This window comes from Anarrhichthys ocellatus, unplaced genomic scaffold, assembly GCF_004355925.1.
Source record: "Anarrhichthys ocellatus isolate YVR2014 unplaced genomic scaffold, GSC_Weel_1.0 scaffold189, whole genome shotgun sequence".
In the NCBI taxonomy this organism is placed as follows: domain Eukaryota; kingdom Metazoa; phylum Chordata; class Actinopteri; order Perciformes; family Anarhichadidae; genus Anarrhichthys; species Anarrhichthys ocellatus.
This window is the reverse complement of record NW_022280219.1, coordinates 234,015-256,741: the sequence shown is the minus strand read 5'-3', so window position 1 is coordinate 256,741 and position 22,727 is coordinate 234,015. Positions and strand designations below refer to the sequence as shown.

At 42.3% G+C, this 22,727-nt stretch overlaps 1 protein-coding gene across 1 annotated transcript; it reads right to left on the bottom strand.

The window, feature by feature from the left end:
• Positions 1-967: 967 nt before the first annotated feature.
• Positions 968-21,431, bottom strand: LOC116400673 (retinal guanylyl cyclase 1-like). Its single transcript, XM_031878622.1, has 24 exons — positions 21,371-21,431; positions 18,896-19,137; positions 18,470-18,700; positions 18,078-18,233; positions 17,833-17,975; positions 17,204-17,359; positions 16,433-16,582; positions 14,182-14,401; positions 13,842-13,917; positions 13,613-13,697; positions 12,657-12,773; positions 12,436-12,519; positions 12,063-12,239; positions 10,940-11,093; positions 6,234-6,377; positions 5,840-5,988; positions 5,533-5,696; positions 4,219-4,342; positions 4,076-4,144; positions 3,697-3,871; positions 3,369-3,467; positions 3,189-3,274; positions 1,457-1,542; positions 968-1,342 (listed from the first exon to the last, which is right to left on the bottom strand). Exons 2-24 carry the CDS (start codon positions 19,134-19,136, stop codon positions 1,255-1,257), a joined length of 3,174 nt encoding a protein of 1,057 aa, XP_031734482.1. The 5' UTR covers position 19,137; positions 21,371-21,431; the 3' UTR covers positions 968-1,254.
• Positions 21,432-22,727: the final 1,296 nt, after the last annotated feature.

Below are 22,727 nucleotides of genomic sequence, written 5' to 3'. Positions count from 1 at the left end.
CTCCACCATAGCACTTCTTTTATATACATGTTTATTTATATTTATATATCTATATATTTATACTTTTTCTTCACGTGTGCTCTTAATATTTATGCATGGTTTTATTCACCTTTTTAACTCTTTTTATTGTATATTGTTAAATTATTTATTTATATTTTTATTTATCTGATCTTTTAACTTATTTATCTATTTTAATCTTCCCATGGTGGAGACACACCCTATGTCCTCCCCTCTCCCCCCACAGGCAGACGAGGCCCATTTTTTAGACTCCCGATCGTACGGCTGACGTGGGATGGGGTTATTGGGCATAATTTTACACATTTTTCCGCTTTTGCATGTTTTTACATTTTAAAGCACTTATTACTTAATTTACTTTTTTAAAGCACTTATTTATTTATCTTTTTAAAGTTTCAGATGTGGTGTGTGTGTGTATATACATGTATTATATGTTAATTTATCTTTTTATCATTGGTTTAAATTTATTTATACATTTTATTTATATATTTATTGGGGAATTATTGTGTGTGATTGTGTTTTTATTCCTTGGTCCCGTGCTTGCCCGTTTTTTAACCTCCCTTCCCCTTTTAACATTTCCTCTCCGCCTGTCCCGCTGGCGGTTGCTCTGCTGCCAGGCTGTTTTTAATAAAATTGTTTTAATTGTCTTTTATCCTCAGGGTTTTTATTAAAGCCTTTTTAAAGGACAGCCCCCTTGTGCCAGTGCCCCTCGTGGCCCTCTTACGCTCCTTACCTAACCCTAACCCTAACCATGGGAGTTAGATTTCACATTAACCCTAACCCATCTGTGGAGATCAATAACAACCAAATCAAACACATTTTGAAAAACAACATCTTTCCTCATCCTATAATTATTTTTATTTGATGGAAGCATTTTTCAAAACAAACAACACTGATATGATGGTAACTGGCACCAAAGTCTGGCATCACTGCAAAATCACAATGCTGTCACGATGACGTAATGACCTGTCCTTCTTTTATTGGTTCTTTGTACACAAACAGGAAGTAAAATGTCCATTCAGCACTTCGTTCACATTCCACGAGGTTGGGCTGAAAATTTATCACCAGGTGATAAAATCCTGTAAAGACAATTCTAGTCCTTGAGGTAGTGTGTGTGTGTGTGTGTGTGTGTGTGTGTGTGTGTGTGTGTTAATGTATACATTTCTGTATATGTATATCCGTGTGTTAATTCATGTACAGTATAGTAAATATGTGTGTATCTGTGTGCGTACGTTGGCATCATTTCTTCATCTTCTTTTGTCGGTCCAGAAACTTTTGTCTTCTTTCAACTGGAATCTCATCCAGATTTATCCCATGATTACTGGCCCTGAGAGTGAGACAGGTGGGAGAAAGAGACAGGTGATTGTTTACTTACACAGGGGGGGGGGGGGGTGTGTGTGTGTGTGTGTGTGTGTGTGTGTGCGCGTGCGTGCGTTCTTACCCTCCGGTGAGGTCTGGAGGAACAGGAAGAGGTTTATCAAAACCCTCTCGACCCATCAACCAGTATGTGTCCACTGTGCCCTTCACCTACAAAACATACATTTAGTTTTGATCACATTTTAGTGTTCCAACAAATAACCATCACCAACAAACTATAGTTTTTGTATATACAATATAGCTATATATAAAACTTAATAAGCTGTGATATCAAATAGCTTTTGCGGCTCCAGACGAATTTTATTTGGTGGAAAATAGGGCAAAATGGCTCTTTGGATAGTAAAGGTTGCCGACCCCTGACCTAACCCAACATATAAACATCACCTAACCCAACAAATAAACATCACCTAACCCAACAAATAAACACCACCTAACCCAACAAATAAACACCATCTAACCCAGGACAGTTGATCAGTTGAGAAGCTGAACGTCTGATTCTGTGTCCTTGTTGTTTTATAAATGTATTCAGGGGGCTGTTAGATTGCTGTTAATACAGCAACATCTAAGGACTGAAGCAGTTTATTTATGTGCATTATGGAAATGATTACATCATCTTCTTTCAACACACTGACTTTTTGAGTGAGGACACGATGACAGAGACGAGGACACAGTGTCGCTGTGACGGGGGGAAGAGCGGGAGGAAGCACGCAATGTTTATGTAAGTTATTATTAATCATAATTTGAATGTTTGAACTATTTGGAACAGCTGTTACCTAGCCCCGACTCAGCAGGAAAGAAAAAATAAACATGTAAATATTAGGAGATTCTTTGGTTTTAAAACAAGAGAACGTGAACCAAGTGATGTGTGATAAACAAGTCTGGACTAAATATGGAAATACTACGAATCGCTGTTCCCATCTTCAAACTAACCATCCAACATAACAGAAGTCTGAGACTGAGTCCATCCACAGCTGAAAGCTATATCCTAAATAGAGGAATGTCAATATGGTCAAACCCTCCAGAGAGAGATGCTGTTCACTCATTTTAAATACCAAGCCCCTAGAAAAGAATCTTGGCTTCGACACCCTGTTTTTATTTATAATCTCACATCAGCTCCATTACTGCCATCTTTGTGGTCGGCTTCAGAATGCTAGAAAGTAAGCTACAGATCGAACATTTACTGCACTGATCATGAGCAGAAGTCACTTCATTGGTTTCCTGTCAGGTTAAGAATAGATTTCAGCTTTTTTTTATTGGTGTTAAAATCACTCAATGTCCCTCTAGATCACTCAGGGACTCTGGCTTCAGTTGTTCCCTGAGGACTAAGACCTAACCCCCAACCCATTAGGCTTCAGTTGTTCCCTGAGACCTAAGACCTACCAGGAGGCAGCTTTTACTCTGGAGTGCCAGAAGAGCTGAGGGCATCACAATCTGTAATCTTAAGAAATGTCCACCTTTTTTATTGTTATGGACGTTGTTTTTACATTGTATCATATTTTCATTGTATCGTATTTTCATTGTATCGTTTTTTCATTGTATCGTATTTTCATTGTATCGTATTTTCATTGTATTGTTTTTACATTGTGTCGGTTTTTTTTCATTGTATTGTTGTATTTTGTATACTTTTTATGTACTAAGCATCTTGTATTGTAATTTTGCATTGTGTGCTATATAGATAAAATGTAAGTTTAAGCTCCAGTTTGGACTATCAAATAGTTTCATGCTCAGTTTCAGGACATTAATCATCTGAGTCATAAACTTCAGAATTACAAAAACACCTGAGCAGGTGAGTGTACCTGAGCCTTTCTGGTGTCTATGTGGTACCCCACTTTGAGACTGGTCAGGACCTTCACTGTACTCAGACTGATGTGGATCCTGTAGGCTGGAGACCACAAACACAACATGATTACACAATAGTAGTTATTGAAGCTCAGATGTGAACACTTTCATTGATGTTATTGTTTTCTTCTACATACGCAGTCCACTGGCTTCCATGTGTGACGCCGTGGTCACCGTGTCTCCAAACAGACAATACCTGGGCATTGTGTGACCGACCACACCTGCTACCAACGCACCTGAAGACACACAAGAGACAGACACGTCATTTCTTTTGTCTTCAGCTTTGAGAGACGGAAGCTTTTCATTCACCGTGGCAACAAGCACAAACTTTGAGGTTAGTCTGAGAGGTGGACAGAAGGTTCAGACTCTCTGTCTGTGTGTGTGTGTGTGTGTGTGTGTCTGTGTCTGTGTGTCAGTGTGTCAGTGTGTGTGTGTCAGTGTGTGTGTGTGTCAGTGTGTGTGTACCTGAGTGAAGTCCGATGCGTATCTTCACTTTGATCTCAGGCATGTGTTTGATCTTAAAAGCTCCTATCGAGTGCAGGATGTCCAGAGACATGTTGGCCACTTCACCTGCGTGTCGATTCCCATTTCTGTTGGGAACACCTGAAGCCACCATGTAGGCATCTCCGATAGTTTCTACCTGCAGACACAAAACACAGCAGTTTATTTATACGACATGTTAACGGATGTTCAGTGAATCACTGATGGAGATGTGTGTCACCTTTGACTCACAGTCTGTTTAACATTTAAAGTCTGCAGTGACTTTTAATAAAACTCAGCTTTAGTCTGATCCGAGAGAGAAAAAGATGAGTTTATTCATTTAAGCGGCTGCATGTGTTCCTACCTTGTAGACATCATGAGTAGCAATGATGGCATCAAACATGGTGTAGAGGTCATTGAGAAGGTCGACCACCTGCACGCACACACACAGTGTTAGCTCTAATGATGTTAACAGAGATAATCAGCAGGTGTTTGAACATTTTGTACCTCGATGGGTTCACTGAGAGCTGAGATGGTTGTAAATCCAACGATATCACTAAAGTAAAGAGTGCAGTCTGAATAGTGTTCAGGCTGGACCTGCTTCCCTTTCTTCAGAGCCTGAGCCACGGACCTGAAACGCACACAATTATTAACGAAGCCTTCACAAACCCTAACCCATAGTCCGCCTATCAGCTCTCAGGGATACAAGTAACAGCATCTCTGCTATATATAATAACTACCAATGATAGGAGAGGTTGGTATGTAAAGACCTCAGAAAGGTTGTTGAGGAACGTGTGACAGCGTAAGACATACAAGACACCTGTCAGCAGGTGACTGTGGGATGTATGTGGTTGTTGTTGTAAATTGTTTGATTGTATGATTTACCTTTATTGTGAAGAGTATGAAAACGGAAGTGCTTTTACTTTGAAGAGACAGGAAGTAGCATGATACGTGCTTCTTGATGCTAAAAATGATGATGATAAATTGAAAACCACATGTCGGGTGCAAGAGCGCATTGTGTTTACTGTAACACTGTAATACTGCAGTTCAGACAGAAAAGTGTTCCGTTCAAACAAGACGTGTCTTGGTCCTCATTAGAAGCTCCACTTCACAACAGTTGTTGCTTTGACCACCATGAGGGGGTCAGTTATAATATAATATATAATATATGCCCTGAGACCCTGACAGTCCCAGAGTCAGACCAGGTCCAGGGAGCCTTTTGTTGTATTAAATAAACCTGCTGGTCTGATGATGCACTTTTTAAATGATACTTGCTTCCATGAAGTTAAAGTGTTGCCATTAATTAACTGTGTACTAATTTCTGATCAGCTCCTGACTGTAACCACGGCAACTATCAATAGATTGCTGTGATACTAAAGGAAACTTTTTTCTAAGTGGATTTAAGGACGTTTATTCATCAGACATCATAAGATCCTGTGGAAGTGGAGTTTAGACTTTATATAGATATAGATTCCCCAGTGTGGCGCCCCCCTGTGGAGGCTTTTATCTTTCTCGGTTGGATATCCATGTCTATTACAGACCATGATATCCTGTCATGTCATCATGGTTACACTGGTTACAGAGGTTTCACCTCCTCATGTGATGTCTGAATGACATTTTTAAACATTCATGTGTTTTAAACAGAAATATTTGACAGGTGAGGTGATGATGTCACTGTGATGTCATGTGATTCCAGCTCAGGATGTTCACAGAAGCTTTTTGTAGATAAAACTGTAGTTCTGGATCACAGGTGTTACAGATGGAGAATTATGGGTAATGTAGTGACTTTATTATTTCAGTTTTACATGAGATGCGTCTTACTTGGGCAGCAGCTGTCCGATCAGCTTGTCTGTCTTGTTTCTCTCGACCTCCAGTTCGTCTGTTCGTTCTCTTATCAGATCCTCCAGGTTCGAACTGTATTGCTCCAACATCCGCAACATTGAGTCGATGATGTTTGCCCTCTTCCCTCTGTTAATGCCCCGAAACTGCAAACACAATACAGCTGTTCTCAGAAACAATCTGAGTAAAACATGTCTGAAGTGCTCAGATTTTAAAACCGAATGAACAGAAGTCAAACATACGGTGACAGTTCCACACATGAGCAAGCAGGTGGCAGCGGTGAGCTCACCAGTTTGAAGATGTCGTCGAAGCTCGGCCTCTTACTCGGATCTTCAGTCCAACATTCGTTCATCAGACCGAGACACTCGGCAGGAGCTTCATCCACCGAAACAAGTGGTCTGCAGAGAGGAGGAGGGTTCTTCAGATGGTCCACTATCTCTGACAGACAGATAGATACACAGACAGGTGGTCAGACAAACAGGTAGACAGACAGGTGGTCAGATAGATGGACAGGTGGTCAGACAAACAGGTAGACAGACAGGTGGTCAGATAGATGGACAGGTGATCAGACAGGTGGTCTGCAGAGAGGAGGACGGTTTTTCAGACAGTCCACTATCTCTGAGAGACAGACAGGTACATAGAGAGGTGGTCAGACAGGTGGTCAGACATATGTCCTGTCTCACCATGGGCGGGCATGTCCATCATGGCATATGGGAGTGTTCGTGAGATCACTTCCTGTATGATGATGGAGAAACTAAAGACATCTCCAGCAAACGAACCTCCTCGCACCGGCTTCCTCAAAAGCTCTGGAGCCGTCCACAGCAGCTCTGAGAGACAGACAGGTAGGGAGATAGACAGGTAGGGAGACCGACAGGTAGACAGTGTGTCTAAAATCTTTGACAGGATTCTTCATATTATTTATCAAGCAGCATTAACATTGAGTTGTTTTGGTTCGGCATTTCAGACGAACTGAGATTAAAACGAGGGTTACGGATGTAACTACGGTTCTATGAATCCTGGATGACCGTCAGAAGCAGCGCTTAACACTGGATATGTTCCATCTCGCAGGTCAACTTTTAATATCGCCTGTGACCTCAGATGACCCCAGCCCGGTATAAGTTCCGGTGTCATCACGAGATTCTGAGTGACCAAGAACTCTTGCGGTCATCCAGGATTCATAGAACCGTAGTTACATCCGTAACCCTCATTTTATTTCATAAGCAGAGGAACTTGGCTGAAGAACCACACGGGGGGTGGCAACGTTTACTCTGTAGTATCTGGTGAATGTGCTCGGTGTTTTGAACTGAACACCAGTCAGAAAACAGCCTCCACCTATTCTCATACTGCAGACAGGTAGATGGTGCTCTGGCATTCAGAATAGTCATTCTGATTGGTTCTATGCAGCCACACAGCAGCGGGTCGGGCCCTCCAGCGGCCAGACCCACAGTTGAAAGTGGCTGGAATCGGGATGCCAAATCCGACCCCTTAGCTAAGACGGGAGGTCCCTCCTGTTGGAGAGGGGCCAGGGTGTCCTGCAGTAGAGTATGTATGTGCAACAGGAAGAACCAAGTCCTGGCTGTAATGGGGCCACCAGCAGAAGTCTGTGGTCTTGTTAAAGCACTCTGAGAAACGTTGGTAAGATCGGAGAAAACATGACCCAGAGGACTAGGGCCAAAGATGTTTATGGAATTGACAATATTTTTCTAAAGAAACATAAAGGCACACTCGCTCACCCGATCACAGGCATTGTCAACAAATCTCTCAGGCAATGTGTGTTTCCAAAAGGATGGAAATCAGCCATAGTAACACCCATTTTTAAGTCAGGAGATTCAACCGATGTCTCCAATTATCGGCCAATCAGTATCCTCCCTGCTGTTTCCAAAATTGCTGAAAAATGTGTTGCAGAGCAACTCATTAAACATCTCAACAGCTCTCCATCTCAGCTGCATCCTATGCAGTTCGGTTACAGGGCTAATCATTCGACTGAAACAGCCAACTGCTTCCTTTTAGAGAATGTGAAGCTTAAAATGGATAAAGGGGGTGTAGTAGCAGCGTTTTTTCTTGACCTGAAGAAAACTTTTGATACGGTTAATCACAATGTCCTGATTAACAAACTGTCAAATTTTAACTTTTCCCAAGAGTCTCTTGCCTTGCTGAAATCCTACCTTGAAGGAAGAACCCAGTGTGTCAGAGTGGGTGATGTTACATCATCTACTCTAAGATCTAACGTGGGAGTACCCCAGGGTTCTATTTTAGGACCTTTACTATTCAGTTTATACATTAATGATTTGCCGGGTGTCTGCGATGGGTGTGATATTCAAATGTACGCTGATGATACAGTGATTTATGTGCACGCAAAGAACAAAGAACAAGCTGCACTTAAACTCACGTCCACAATGACAAATGTAACTAAATGGCTTGAAGATTCCTGCCTTCACCTGAATGTTAACAAGACTGTTTGTATGTTCTTCACAAAGAGGGCTTGCAAAGTGTCACTGGAGCCAGATGTTTATGTTGCTGGTGAGAGGCTACAGGTAGTGTCAGATTTTAAATATTTAGGAATTTTTATTGATTCTAATCTCTCTTTTAAAAAACAGGTAAAACATGTGACAAATGTCTTAAAATTTAATCTCATGAATTTTAGATATATAAGACACTGTCTAACCATGCAAGCTGCAAAATTGTATTTTAATGCAATGATTATCCCCCATCTGACCTACTGCTTAACCAGCTGGGCACAAGCCAGCAGCACAACATTAAAATCCATTCATGTTCTCCATAAACAAGCCCTAAAAACACTTGATAAAAAACCCAAAAGTCACCATCACTGCAATATTCTCACCAAACACCATATCCTGAGTTGGGAGAACATCATTAAATTCACTGATGTGTGTGTGGTTTTTAAAATTTTACATGGTATGGCCCCACCTCCACTTAGTGATTTTATTAAACAAAGCACTCAAAGTAGCAGACTCACTAGATCTGCTTCAAGAGGTGATTGTGTCATTCCACATTGGTCAAGCTCGTTTAGTAAATCTACATTCTCTGTGAAGGCAGCTCAGTCGTGGAATGCTGTGCCACCACATACGCACACAAAACACGTACAAAACATTCAAGCATAACTTCAAGAAATGGCTTGTTGCCAATCAGGTGTGCAAGCATTGATGTACTGTCTGTCCTGCCTGCTTGTTTCATCTATATGTGCATTTGTCTTGATCAGTGTTGCTATTTTCCATTTTTTTGATGTGTATGTTAAGTGCTTCAGTGTTATATGTGCTTGTCCTGTAGGTGGGTCTGTTCTGCATGACGCATGCTGAAACCTGTTATGTCTGCTCTGCTTTAATGTCGTACACTTTTCTTTTGCTGTGTTTCAGTTTTGTCTGTACGTTGCTGTCTGTTTCTCTATGAATTTTAACTCCGTTTCAATTTGAGATTTTGTTATTTTAGGCTGCCTTGAAACATCTGGCCGGGGACAGCAGATGGAAATTAGCCTCTCTGGCTAACTCTGGCTCACTTACAGTGTAACTGTTGATTAGTGTGCATTGTCCCTGAAAAATAAATGAATAAATAAATAATAAATAAATAGTCTCTCCATCAAGGATAACCAGTGGTGGCAGTGGGTCGACATCTCCGAGGGATCCACCTCTACCCTGCCGGAGAAACCCAAGATGGTGTGCACCACATTTGGATGAAGCTGCCACTCACCCGGTGGAGCGTTGGGACGAGGAAATCTGCAACCTGGTTCCGTTCTCCTGCTAGATACATTGCCCGTAGGCTGGTCAGGTGAGAGGCCGCCCAAGTCAGAAGACCACGGGAAACCCATAGCAACTTTGCAGATCTGGTACACCCCTCCTGATGGTTTATGTGAAAAAAGAGCCAAGGTGTTGTCTGACCGGACAAGCACATGCTTTTCTCTCAGATATTCATTGGAGAAAGCAACAGTAAAGGTGGCGCGGCCGGGAACGCGACTGAAGAAGGCACTAGTAGGTGGAGGATCTGGCTTCCGCATATACAACTGTAGGTGTGCCCTGCGAATGACAGACCTAATGGAGCTGTCGACTGCCAATCCGAAGAAATATGAGCTGAGGAACGGGAGCCAGGCTCAGAAGCATGGGAGGGCCGCTCGTCACTGTACAGTAAGAAATTGGCTGACACTGCCACTGAGATAACGTCCTCCTCTGGACCCAGCTCAGCCACGGGTGGATTTGATGCATCAGCCTTCCCTGCACTAGGGTGGAGGGCCAGGAGAAGCAACTTCATCTGAGTTAGCTCAGCAGTCAACAGATCCACTCTAGAAGATAACATGCATGAGGACTTCGCCCTCTTGGAGAGAGCCCCTGCGGCCTCTGTGGCCCGACGTATAAACCAAGTTAATAAACCAGGTTGGGCTGGATTCAACCGGCTGAAGAGGAGCTATACAGGTCTTACAGCTGGGAGAGTTAAACAGAGCCGCGACTCTGAAGAAACCCTGCCGCACTAGTTGATGCGGTCTGCTAAAGCCAGTCTGAGCGGGAGCGCTCTGCTGACTGCTAAGAAAACAGGCAGGGAACAGTCGGTGAGAGCGGAGCAAGGACACTCTCTTCACTCAGACAGTCAAAAAAAAAGTCTGTCAATGAGTTGAAAAGTCAATGTACACAATATCAATATCGACTCTGTCAAACTATCGTCCAACCTAGTTAGTGTGAACTCTGCTCACTGTGAAAGCCGGACGCGACAAAGTATAACTCTATAGTGAGAGGGAACACTCTCACTGACTCAGTACGTTGTCAATCTAGCAAACACCGAGCGGAGACGCTCTCGCCAGTCAATTACCTCGAGCAAGAGCGCTCTGCCAACCGTGGAAAACGAACAAACAGTAACTATAATGTTATAGAAACAATGTTATCGATCTCACCGATTGATGTTCACAAGTGAAGATGGACCATATCACACTGGTGATGACCGAAGATGGGAGCGTCTGCCGGTCCGGGGCCTGAATGGCGAAACACACCGTCCCCTAAGAGAGACACCAAGTCGCAGCCTTTGGAGGGCGAGAGATCGGCAACTTCGACCGGTGGTCACAAGGCTACAAGCTCCAACAAATTGAGCTTAAGCTAAGGCTACCATGGTAGTTAGCCTGTGTAAGCGAGAAGATGAAAGGATTGAAGGACTGAGCTCAGGGATGACACAGGAACTTATACCCAGCTAGGGTCATCCGAGGTCACACGTGACTTTATTGATATAAAGATTTGACCTGCGTGTGCGCGAGACGGAAGATATTCAGTGTTAAGCACTGCCTCTGGCGGTCAGTAAGGAAGAAATAAAACACTTTCATCTGGAAACAAATCTTCAGCTTCATGTTTCAGTTTTCAAAACGATGTTGAGAGAGAACTCTCTTTAATCTTTTTACCTTGTGGGTCCACAGGAAGAGTGATGTTTTGAGAGTGAAGGATCATGGTAAGTCCGTAGTCTGTGATTTTCAGAACGAAACGTCCGTCGACTAAACAGTTTGTGGACTTCAGACGACCGTGACTCAAACCTCGTAGATGAAGGTACTTCATCCCCTGAAACAGAAAGCGGTGTTATCATTAAAGTGGACAAAGACATTTTTAGTCGACTAACACATGCAATTTTGTCAACTAAATGATTTCATCAACATATCTGTACAACTGAGTTTCTCCACAAAGAGTCACACAAAAGTACCACTTTAATTATTGTGTTTACCAGAGATTTGTTCATAAATGTCTACACTACAAAATAAATGTTAGTCGACTAATCAAATTTATACTGAAACATAAAACTTCAAGCCAGACAAAACCAACCAATTAGCTTAACTTCAACTACCCTTAAGGACATAAAAACCTGGATGACCTGCAACTTCCTATGTTAAACTCTAACCCCTAAACTGATATTCTACATAAATCAATTAGCTAATGATTATACAGTTTGACCAGGATATGTCCTGAACTCCAAGATAAAACACATTTCAAGGACTACCTTTTCTTCATCTACGGAACATTTAAAAAATCAGGCACATCCTGTCTCAGTGATGCAGAAAAATAGGTTCATGCATTTGTTACTTTTAGACTAGATTACTGCAATTCCTTATTATCAGGCTGCTCTAATAAGTCTCTTAAATCTCTCAAGTTGATTCAGAATGCTGCAGCACGTGTACTAACAAAAACTAAGAAAATAGATCATATCACAAGTAATAGTAGTAGTATTAGTAGTGCATTAGCAGCAACAGTAGCAGTAACAGTAGCAGTAACAGTAGCAGAAGCAGTAGCAGTAACAGTAGCAGAAGCAGTAGCAGTAGCAGAAGCAGTAGCAGAAGCAGTAGCAGTAACAGTAGCAGAAGCAGTAGCAGTAGCAGAAGCAGTAGCAGTAACAGTAGCAGAAGCAGAAGCAGTAGCAGTAGCAGAAGCAGTAGCAGTAGCAGAAGCAGTAGCAGAAGCAGTGGCAGAAGCAGAAGCAGAAGCAGTAGCAGTAGCAGTAACAGTGGTATTATAGTTGTGGAACTATCTAAGCAGCACCTTGATGAGGTCCATTAGCAGGGAGGACTTGAACATCCAGTCCAACCTCATTTCGCTGTCGGCCAGCAGGTCGGCCAGACTCCCTCGAGGACAGTGTTCAACCACCAGAGCAAAGATTCCCGAGTCCACAAACAAACCCACGTAGAGGTTCATATTCTCATGTCGCATCTCCCTCAACTGGAGAAAGGTGAGATGAAAAATATAACTTTAAAATACATTCAATTACTGTTGAATATCATTATTCAGGTTTTCATGTCACATCTCCCCTAAAATGAAGATCAGATTAAAATACAGTGTTATAGTATTAATACATAATAATAATATGTCTTTACTATGTATGAACAGTGTATCTATTGTGTACTGTTCATCGTACCTGGCTGAACAGACTTTGGGTGTTTTGATTTACAGCTGTTATCGACTTTTCAACGGGAATCTTCTTCAGCCAAACCCAGTCCCCCTGGTAAAAATATAACCAATCAGAGCTCTGAGTCAGTAACCCAGACGAGGTCAACAGACAGACAGATAGAAAGACAGAATGACAGATATATACAGGTAAACAGACAGGTAAAGGTACAGGTAGATGTACAGGTGTACCTCCAGTATTCCTATGTTGGAGCTCTCAGGTGTTGTCAGGATGTAGCTTCGAGCAATCGACCGCAACGGTGTCTTTACTTCCAGTAGACTCCTCATGATAGATTCGTCATTCAGTTTCTACAAAAACATCAATATTGTAGACAACAACTCAATCAACATTGTAGACAAATCCTCAATCAACACTGTAGACAACAACTCAATCAACACTGTAGACAACAACTCAGTCAACACTGTAGACAATTCAATCAACACTGTAGACAACAACTCGATCAACAACGTAGACAACAACTCGATCAACATTGTAGACAACAAATCGATCAACATCGTAGACAACAACTCGATCAACATCGTAGACAACAACTCAATCAACACTGTAGACAATTCAATCAACACTGTAGACAACAACCCGATCAACACTGTAGACAACAACTCGATCAACATTGTAGACAACAAATCGATCAACATCGTAGACAACAACTCAATCAACACTGTAGACAATTCAATCAACACTGTAGACAACAACCCGATCAACACTGTAGACAACAACTCGATCAACACTGTAGACAATTCAATCAACACAGTAGACAACAACACAATCAACACTGTAGACAACAACTCGATCAACAACGTAGACAACAACTCGATCAACATCGTAGACAACAACTCAATCAACACTGTAGACAACAACTCAATCAACACTGTAGACAACAACTCAATCAACATGGTAGACAACAACTCAATCAACAGCGTTGTCAATGACTAAACTACAACTACTACAACAACTAAATCACAACAAACTTGTCAAATACAGCAACAAAAATGTGTGTAACCAGAAAGTATAGAACCAGTAGCATTCTTTAGGTTAAATACTTGTACTCCAGTGTGAAAAGTACTAGTATCAGTAGCAGTATAAAAAGTACCTTCATGGTACTTTAGAGAAGTAAACTGTTTCTTACCTTCCTGCTGACTAGAGTATCGATGAAGACGATGTCATCCAGAGTCAGGAGGATTTTGGCGATGTTCGCTGTTTTCTTGTACTTCCTGTACACACATGTCATTATTAGTAGCAGCAGTATTATCATCGTCATCATTGTTATTATTATCAGCCCTGATCAGGTTTACACTTAAAAGACCATTTTAATCATTTATGGTGGTCAAGTACAGACTGACTGTGTGTGTGTTTACCTGATCAAGTAGATTAAAGCTCCGGTCATACCGCAGATTAAGAAGAAGACAAAGAACATTTTCACGGAGTCTAGACCTGCAGAGAAACACATAAAATTAAGTTTCATGTCCTGCTGATCAACGAAACTACACTACATAGTGAAGGAGCTCAGACTTTTAGTCTTTTAGGTTTCTCAGCGCACATGAACACACCATCACAGACACAGCTGATAAGAGTACATGTTATACAAACTTCCCACGCTCCCTGTAGGCCAGTGAACACACCCCCACTGCAGGCCTCCTCATGTTTGAATCAAGGATAGACAAAATTCCCACCCTCCCTGTAGGCCAGTAAACACACCCCCACTGCAGGCCTCGTCTGGACTGAACCAACAGAAGCTGGCGGTGGGGGGTTTTCCTCCGGGGAAGGTAAAGGAGCGACTCAGCGGTCTCAGACCTCCGACCGTCCCGTCTGTGTGTGTCGGAGCGAGCGAGTGTGTCGGCACGAGTCGGTCGCCATCGCTGTCCAACACCACGTACCCGGCCACTAGACCGCGCCCCTCTCTACCTCCAGACAACACCTGAGGAAGAAAAAGAAGAGAGGAAGTGATGACATCGTCCTCCTCCTCATTGTCTTCATCAGTGGTTTATCATGTGACTGATAATGTAACTTAAATAAAACCTAATAAAAACGGGAGGAGAGGATGTCTGGAGGAACTTCATATATTTCGAAGACCAAACGGATAATAAATTTGACACAATTGCAACAAATTTAGCCGTAATGGTATAAGAACAAATATTCTCACATCTCCTCAATGATCAGAATCAGAACCGTGTTATTGCCAAAGTATGTTGCACATACTACAAGGAATTTGACTAGATGATGCACCAAGCTGCACTATTTGATGAGTGGAACCAAATACACACAGGATGTAAAGCAAAGGACCAAAAATAAAAGATAAATAAGGATTTGGAACTCTCAGACCTTCTGATTCCTCGTCTCTCTGTACGCTGCTGCACTTATAATAATAACAATAACAATAGTAATTAAAATAAATCAAGAGGTACTTTTCTGGAGCATTTCTGCAGATTGAGTCCATCTCTATAAATCAGAAGAAATTGTTTTCAAAGCCGTCTTGTGATTATCTGACACACACAGATATCTAAAATGTTAAATTACAGAAAGATGAAGAGTCTTTAACAGAGCTGCTGGCAGCCGGTCTGTATGGTGCAAAAAGTGACACAAAGCACCTACAACACAGCTTTGAGATGTGAGTGAGACAGAACCCTCGACAGCACATCACTATTCTCCTGAACTGTAGTTTATGTGCACAGTGAGATGTGACTCATGACCACACGATCATAGTTTACAAAAATCCATTCATACTCCAGATAACGCAGACCTAGACCCATTCATAGGAGTTAGGGTTTGTCAGTGTTGGTTAGGAGTTAGGGGTTAGGAGTTAGGGTTTGTCAGTGTTGGTTAGGAGTTAGGGGTTAGGGGTTAGGGTTTGTCAGTGTTGGTTAGGAGTTAGGGGTTAGGGTTTGTCAGTGTTGGTTAGGAGTTAGGGGTTAGGGGTTAGGGTTTGTCAGTGTTGGTTAGGAGTTAGGGGTTAGGGTTTGTCAGTGTTGGTGGAGACATCGCAGTAGCTCGTACACTTTACTGATGGAACATCATCATCAGGAACGTTTTGTCTCCTCTTCTGTTCTTTCTCTCTTCAGCATCATTAAAGGAGACAAATCATTTCAAACCTCCTCAAACATTTTTCTCATTTGGTCTGTCTCAATAGAACTGTATTCACCTGTTTTTTCAAACACTCAATTTTAGTGCATTTCAATGGAATTGTGTTGCTAAGCAACAGCTTGGCTCCATGTTTACATCTTGTCAGCTGATGTCATTCACATACACTAATAACAACAATAATAAATGCTTATTTTGGTCTCTACATTAGTTGCAACATCACAAGCAGCTCATTTGAAGACAGTTTCTAAATATTTCTCTTGATACTTTCACAGTATTTATATCGCACCCGGACCTGCTTTTTATTAAGAAATAAAAAATAAAACCTCACTTTTTAATTACAGACTTTTAAAAGAATACTCTGCCACAGGTTAGGGTTCAGGTTCAGCTCTTGTCTGGGTCCAGACCTTTGACTCCGCCCACTCCACAAGTTCGAGTCGTCTGGCATCGTGACATGAAACGTTTTTTTTCGATTAAAAAGTAATCTGCAAATAATTAAGCAATTGTCTAATAAGCACCAGAGGGGACAGGCAGGAGTGTCAACAACAACAATGAAGTCACTGATGAAGCTGAATGAATTAAAAGTACCAAAACAACACTTTGCTATGAAGTCTGAAACATTTGTTATATTCCTGTCGTTCTACTACGAGACGCAGATTGAGACTCTTCAGCTTCCTCTCCTCTCCTCCCTCCTCTCCTCTCCTCCCCTCCCCTCCTCTCCTCTCCTCTCCTCCCTCCTCTCCTCTCCTCTCGACACTTTATTTCACTTTGTTATTCTTTTATTATCTTCTTTAAGTTTCAGGTCACCTACACTCAGTGAATAAGTGTAAAAACAAATGTTGTTTTTCTTAAATGTTACAATGTTTCTGACCTGATTGAAGCCCTGGAAGTCAAAGCCTCCGTCTGATTGGACGATCTGATTGCCCGTCACCCAGTGCCCGCCCCCTGCCTGACGACGCTCCTCCACCGCCTTAGCAACGAAGTACACCATGTTAAAGATGGTCCCGAAGACCGGAGACACCTGCAGGCAGAATACAGTACATCAAAGGGTTTACTTACCGTCATAGTAACGGAGCCAGGCTGGTTACAATTCTGTATATTGTTGTATTGATGTTAGTAGTTAGTGTGTAGTAGTAGTAGTTAGTGTGTAGTAGTAGTTAGTGTGTCGTAGTAGTAGTTGGTGTGTAATAGTAGTTTGTGTGTAGTAGTTAGTGTGTAGTAGTAGTTAGTACTGTAGTAGTATTCTCTGTGTACTTACCTCAGTAGCAGTAGTTAGTGTGTAGTAGTAGTAGTTAGTGTGTAGTAGTAGTAGTTAGTAGTAATGGTTAGTACTGCAGTAGTATTCTCTGTGCACTTACCTCAGTAGCAGTAGTTAGGGTGTAGTAGTAGTTAGTACTGTAGTAGTATTCTCTGTGTACTTACCTCAGTAGCAGTAGTTAGTGTGTAGTAGTAGTAGTTAGTAGTGTAGTAGTAGTAGTTATTGTGTAATCGTAGTAGTTAGTGTGTAGTAGTAGTAGTTAGTGTGTAGTAGTAGTTCGTACTGTAGTAGTAGTTAGTGTGTAATCGTAGTAGTTAGTGTGTAGTAGTAGTAGTTAGTGTGTAGTAGTAGTTAGTACTGTAGTAGTATTCTCCGTGTACTTACCTCAGTAGCAGTCACAGCAGAGCGGATCTCTCGGTTGATTTGAGCCTGACGGAAAGCTTCGTAGAAACTCTGGTCTGACGCCATGGTAACAGTCAGAACGGAGCTGTAGGCGTGACGAAGCTGCGTGCTATTGGTCAGCTGAGGGAACGCTGTGTCCTGATTGGACAGAGGACAAAACCAGGAAACAAAAACAAAATTCAGCTTCAAATGAAGTTTATTCAGAAAGAGAACTCACTGTTTGAGAATTAATATTCAAAATATAGTCATATTCTCTTTCCATGGAAACACATGGGGTCTGACTAATAAGAGGAAAACAATCAATCAGTCAGTAATGAAACGTTTAGTAACGACCAAACTGAATAAATACCACACACATAAAAAACTAACTGCATTGCTGCCTCAACCTTGTTGCTCAATCTCTCTCTCTCTCTATATACAGTATATATATATATAGCCAAGTGTGCCGTCATGAAGATTTCAGCACGTTCTGAATGTTGAATTGACGATTCAGATTGCCTAGTCTGAACTACTTGTTGTATAATTGTATATAAGCTAGAGTTACATTGTGTATTATCAGTATTGATGACGTCATTGATTGATCAGTTTGGATGTAAAGTGATTTAAACTACCTGGTACGGCATGGCGTACAGCAGGGCGTCGTAAGGAATGAACACGTAACCATCGGAAACCATCCCCATGTCCAGAGCAGCCAATAGGAGCTCTCTCTGATCCTCTCCACCAATCAGGACGGAGCTCATGCACATTATCACCACTGAAAAATAAAGATTAACGGTTTATAAATAACATAATTAAACTATTTGGACTCTACTGTGTTAAATATGTTTTTAAAAGTTTTAAACATTTAAACTCTGACCTTTGACCTTGTCGGCCTCTCTGATCGATTTGAGGGCCTCCCGGGGTCCGCCCTTGTTCTTTGTTTCCATGGTGACCACCGGACCAATGGGCAGGCCCAGAGCCCTCAGCGCCGAGGCCACTTCCTGTCCGGTGCTCTCCCATAGGTCAGATGGTGCTGATGACCAAACAGGAAGAAGAAAGACAAAGTGAGAAGCCCTGCAGTGACATCATCTCTTCATGTTAGTGACATCACCTCTTCATGTTAGTCTAAACTCTACAGTGACATCATCTCTTCATGTTAGACTAAACTCTACAGTGACATCATCTCTTCATGTTAGACTAAACTCTACAGTGACATCATCTCTTCATGTTAGAATACAGCTGCGCCCTTCAATGACATCACACACTCACCTGAGATGACGGCCACATGAGCCCAGCGGAAGAATCTGAGCACAGTGAACAGGACTCTGCTGGGAGGAGTGACGGGGGCCAGGTTTGGCCAATCAGCATCCAAACAGCCTGGAGAGGCAAGCCCCGCCTCCCAGTGCTGAGCCAATAAGGAGGCAGCATGACAGAGGGCAGGGTTAAAGAGTCCAATGTAGGCGTGGCCATAACCCTCCATGTCCCCAAGTTCTGTCAGAGCTGTAATAAAGCAAAGAAGAAGAAGTCACAGGTGACGGTAAAACCTTTAACGAGACGACCAGGAATCAGTGGAATAAATGTCAATGTTTCTTACTTTAATCGACATATTTTATATCACAATCTAATAATTTAATTTCATGTCAACTTTCTGCTCATGATTGAATTGATGAACTCTTCGTTGATTGGCTAGCGAACCTTTGGAGGCGGAGCAGTCCTCATCCAGCAGCTTGATGTCGTACCAGTATCCTCTGTTCAGACTGATGTCGCTCCGTAAACGTGACAACGCCAGGTTAGCCGCCGCGGTCGGCATCGCCCGGGAGAACATGGGGTCACATGACCACGGACCTATCAGGGCCAGCTTAAAGGTTGCTGTCCAGATTTCAGGAATGCATAGCAACCACAGCCACGCCCCTAGCAACCACCTGGGAAGCTGCATCCTGGATTTTAGAAAATAAACAACAACAAAAGAGTTTAATTCAGTTCAGAGTGGGAAATAAAAATGATTCAGTTCAAAAATAGCTGCATCTAGTATGAACATGTCTCAGAGTGGTTTGTTTAGATCAGAAGTGACGTGAGTGACTGAGTGACATTCAGAAACTCAAACTGTATATACACCAGTGGTGGGCCGTCAGGGCCAGCTAAGCCTTCTCTGCTGGCCTAGACACAATCACACAGTTATATCTATTTTATAATTTTATAATTGTTCTTAAATACACTACATGTATTATAATTTATATAAATATTTTCCCCATTATCTTATGTCCTCATTGCACAGCTCCTGTCTTCCTCAGTTGCTCTGCTTCCAGTGCAGCTTGTTTTAAGCAGAGCTTTTATCCAATCAGATCTCACCTCTGTGTCTCTAGGTAAGAACAGAGGCCCGAGGCCTGCAGACTCGCAAGTGCATCCATGTGCAGTTTAAGTGAATGGGGACGATATTGTTGATTGTCATAGTGTTCAACCCAATCAGATCTTTAGTTTGACATGTTGGGCGTGTTCTTTGACGTGTCAGTGGTACCCAGGTAGCCTCTAAGTACGTCTGCATTAACGTGCGCTGTGATTGGTCAGTGGGCCAGCGTGACTTTTGTCAAACAGAAAGCTAGCTAGCAGATCTTAGTGTTTAGTAAGAGTTCAGGTTGAAACATAAGAGAAGTTTTGACATTTTTAGCGTTTTGCTTGCTGTAGATTCTTATTTTTTCTTTGTTTTTTTAACACTCAATGGCTGAAGGAGGAGAAGTGGATTTAGGAGTTACTGACTTTAACAAAGAAAGGAGGAAGAAAGGAGGAAGAAAGGAGGATGGACTTTGTCTTTGTGAACAGCAGCTTTGGTAAATCAACTGCTTTTGTGTTTCTACATCTGCAGTAACGTTTCTACTGAGTTATTTTGTCGATGATGTCATTTTATGAATAATGTGAATATGAATGAATGACACTGATGAAGATGAAGATGTGGTGAAGATGAAGATGAACATGAGGATGTGGTGAAGATGAAGATGAGGATAAGGTGAAGATGAGGATAAGGTGACTGGAGGAGTCTCCTGGAGTCTGATAGTGTCCTCTGATGGCTCTTGTCACTTTGCCTCTGTCTCCGTCCTCATCTAATACATAAAGACTCAGATTAAGCTGCTCTGAATTTCTTTCTGCCGTTTGATGTTCTCCTGGATTTCTACCAGCAATGATCATCTCAGCAGCTCCACAGCCGGCCACGTGTGTCGGTAGTACGACTCTCTCCTCTGCACTGATGCAACATGTGGACGCACATTATGCTGCCGCAGATGCTGAAAGATAAGAGATGCCTCTTTCCGTACAGGAAACTACGACTACGACTCTTTAACGTTTTCACTCTCTTCACCCGAGTGTCCAAGACTTACGACTGCAGGTCTGATGAAACGACCGCAAAGTTGAGCTACCATCTTTGTCCTCTGGTGTTCTGGTCTCTAGTACACGTATGAACCGCCCTGTGACCACACATGGTGTTTGTTATAGTCAAACACCATGACCAGCACGTCCAACAGCAAGGCACCACTTGGCTTCAGATCAGGCTCAGTTCCTCCAGGTTCCTCCAGTGCCCCCTTGAGCATTGAAATCCTCCAGTAGAAGAGTCCCCAACCCAAGCCGGGTACTTTTCAGAGTACACCTTTACCACATTATATAAGATAGCGTTATAAATATTCAGTAAAAGACGTGTTTTCTCTTCAGATAAAACCGGGCTCATCAGATTTCATCGTTAAATAGTTTCAAGGTGAAATCAGAGCTGAAGAGCTTCAGTTGACACCTTTAATCTAATCAAATTAAACCACACACACACACACACACACACACACACACACAAAGACTGTAAATTAAATTTGTCAGAACAAAACTGCAGCTCCTTGATTGGCTGATTTACAACAACTTTCTCATTCTGTCACTCTGAGTCTCATCATATCAGTAGATAAGACATTTTTAATTTCATTAGATACAACCGGACAATTTCTATCTTCAGTTTCACTAAATTGAACTTGTTTGATAGCAGGTGATAAAGCACCTGTAGGTATAGAACTACATCCAACATAATAACTAACAATCTAAGTTCTTGTGTTGACACTACACAGCCTTCACATCACACATCTAAACATCTCAGAACACATGAAACCAGCTACAGACAGACTATCACCAACACTCAGTGTTTACCTTTGACTCAAAGATTCATCTGTCCAAACAGAATCTTCTTCAATCGATACAGAAAAGTTCCTTCAGAAGAACAAATGAACGATGAGCTGCAGAAAGAGCTGATGTCAGGTCGAATGAGAGGGAGACATCACAGAGGCTTTGGTTTAATCCTGTTTAGAGTTCAGGAGGAAGTTTGGCTTCAGGTAAGTCTGTAATGAGAGGATGACTGTGTGTGTGTGTGTGTGTGTGAGAGAGTGAAGGTCTGACCTTCTTACCTGTTGAATCTCTCTGAGGTCATTACCTCAAACTTAATGTTCCTGACTGATGACGTCATCAACCTCTCTCCGGTCTACCTGTGGACAGGTGAGTGTGTTCAACTTTGAGTAAAACAAATCAAAAATGTTTGCATCATCAGTCAGTGTTGTGCAGCGTTTGAGGCATAAAACGGTAGATGTGACGTCATAACTGACAGAACCACCATCTTACCTGTTGTTGTTTACAATCGCCTGTCATGGGCAGCAACATGTTCAGCAACACGTTCAGCAACTCATTGCTTCACCAACAGGACGAAGAGATGTGGGTCAACTAGAACTACAACGAGGTGCAGAACTGGGTACCTTCACCATTAGCTACCAGTACTGATCTGTTAGCTGAAGAGATACGTTAGAACCAGCAAGCATCGCTTTAATGATAGCTTCGGAACAAAGTTAAGCAGCTGAGTTCATCCAATCAAGAGAAAAGTACTAAATCATATTTCATCACCTCTGAAGACACATCCAGAAGTCATATTTCATAACCTCTGAAGACATCCAGAAGTCAGCGTTCAAGAAAAGTGAAGCCCAAGATTCAACACTACACCAACGTTAACCACGCCATGGACAGCAACACTGACCCACCAACCAAATGGTTCTGCAGGGTTATAGAGTTCTAGTGTTGCAGAGTTCTGCAGTGTTTTAGGGTTCTGCAGTGTTTTAGGGTTCTGCAGTGTTTTAGAGTTCTGCAGTGTTTTAGGGTTCTGCAGTGTTTTAGAGTTCTGCCATGTTGTAGAGTTCTGCAGTGTATCGGGGTTCTGCTGTTTTAGGGTTCTGCAGTGTCAGGGTTCTGCTGTGTTTTAGGGTTCTGCAGTGTTGCAGAGTTCTGCAGTGTATCAGGGTTCTGCTGTGTTTTCGGGTTCTGCAGAGTTCTGCTGTGTTTTAGGGTTCTGCAGTGTCTCAGGGTTCTGCTGTGTTTTAGGGTTCTGCAGTGTTGCAGAGTTCTGCAGTGTTTTAGGGGTCTGCAGGGTTCTGCAGTGCATCAAGGTTCTGCTGTGTTTTAGGGTTCTGCTGTGTCTCGGGGTTCTGCTGTGTCTCGGGGTTCTGCAGTGTTTTGGGGTTCTGCA

Bases quoted from the DNA above. Each gene is read 5' to 3' on its own strand.
- LOC116400673 (XM_031878622.1), bottom strand. From the start codon at position 19,136: ATGCAGCTTCCCAGGTGGTTGCTAGGGGCGTGGCTGTGGTTGCTATGC. The intron at 13,698-13,841 runs GTAAACACACAC...ATGTGTGTACAG, and splicing joins GCTTTAATCTACTTGATCAG to GAAGTACAAGAAAACAGCGA. The intron at 3,468-3,696 runs GTACACACACAC...GTGTGTCTTCAG, and splicing joins ACGCATCGGACTTCACTCAG to GTGCGTTGGTAGCAGGTGTG.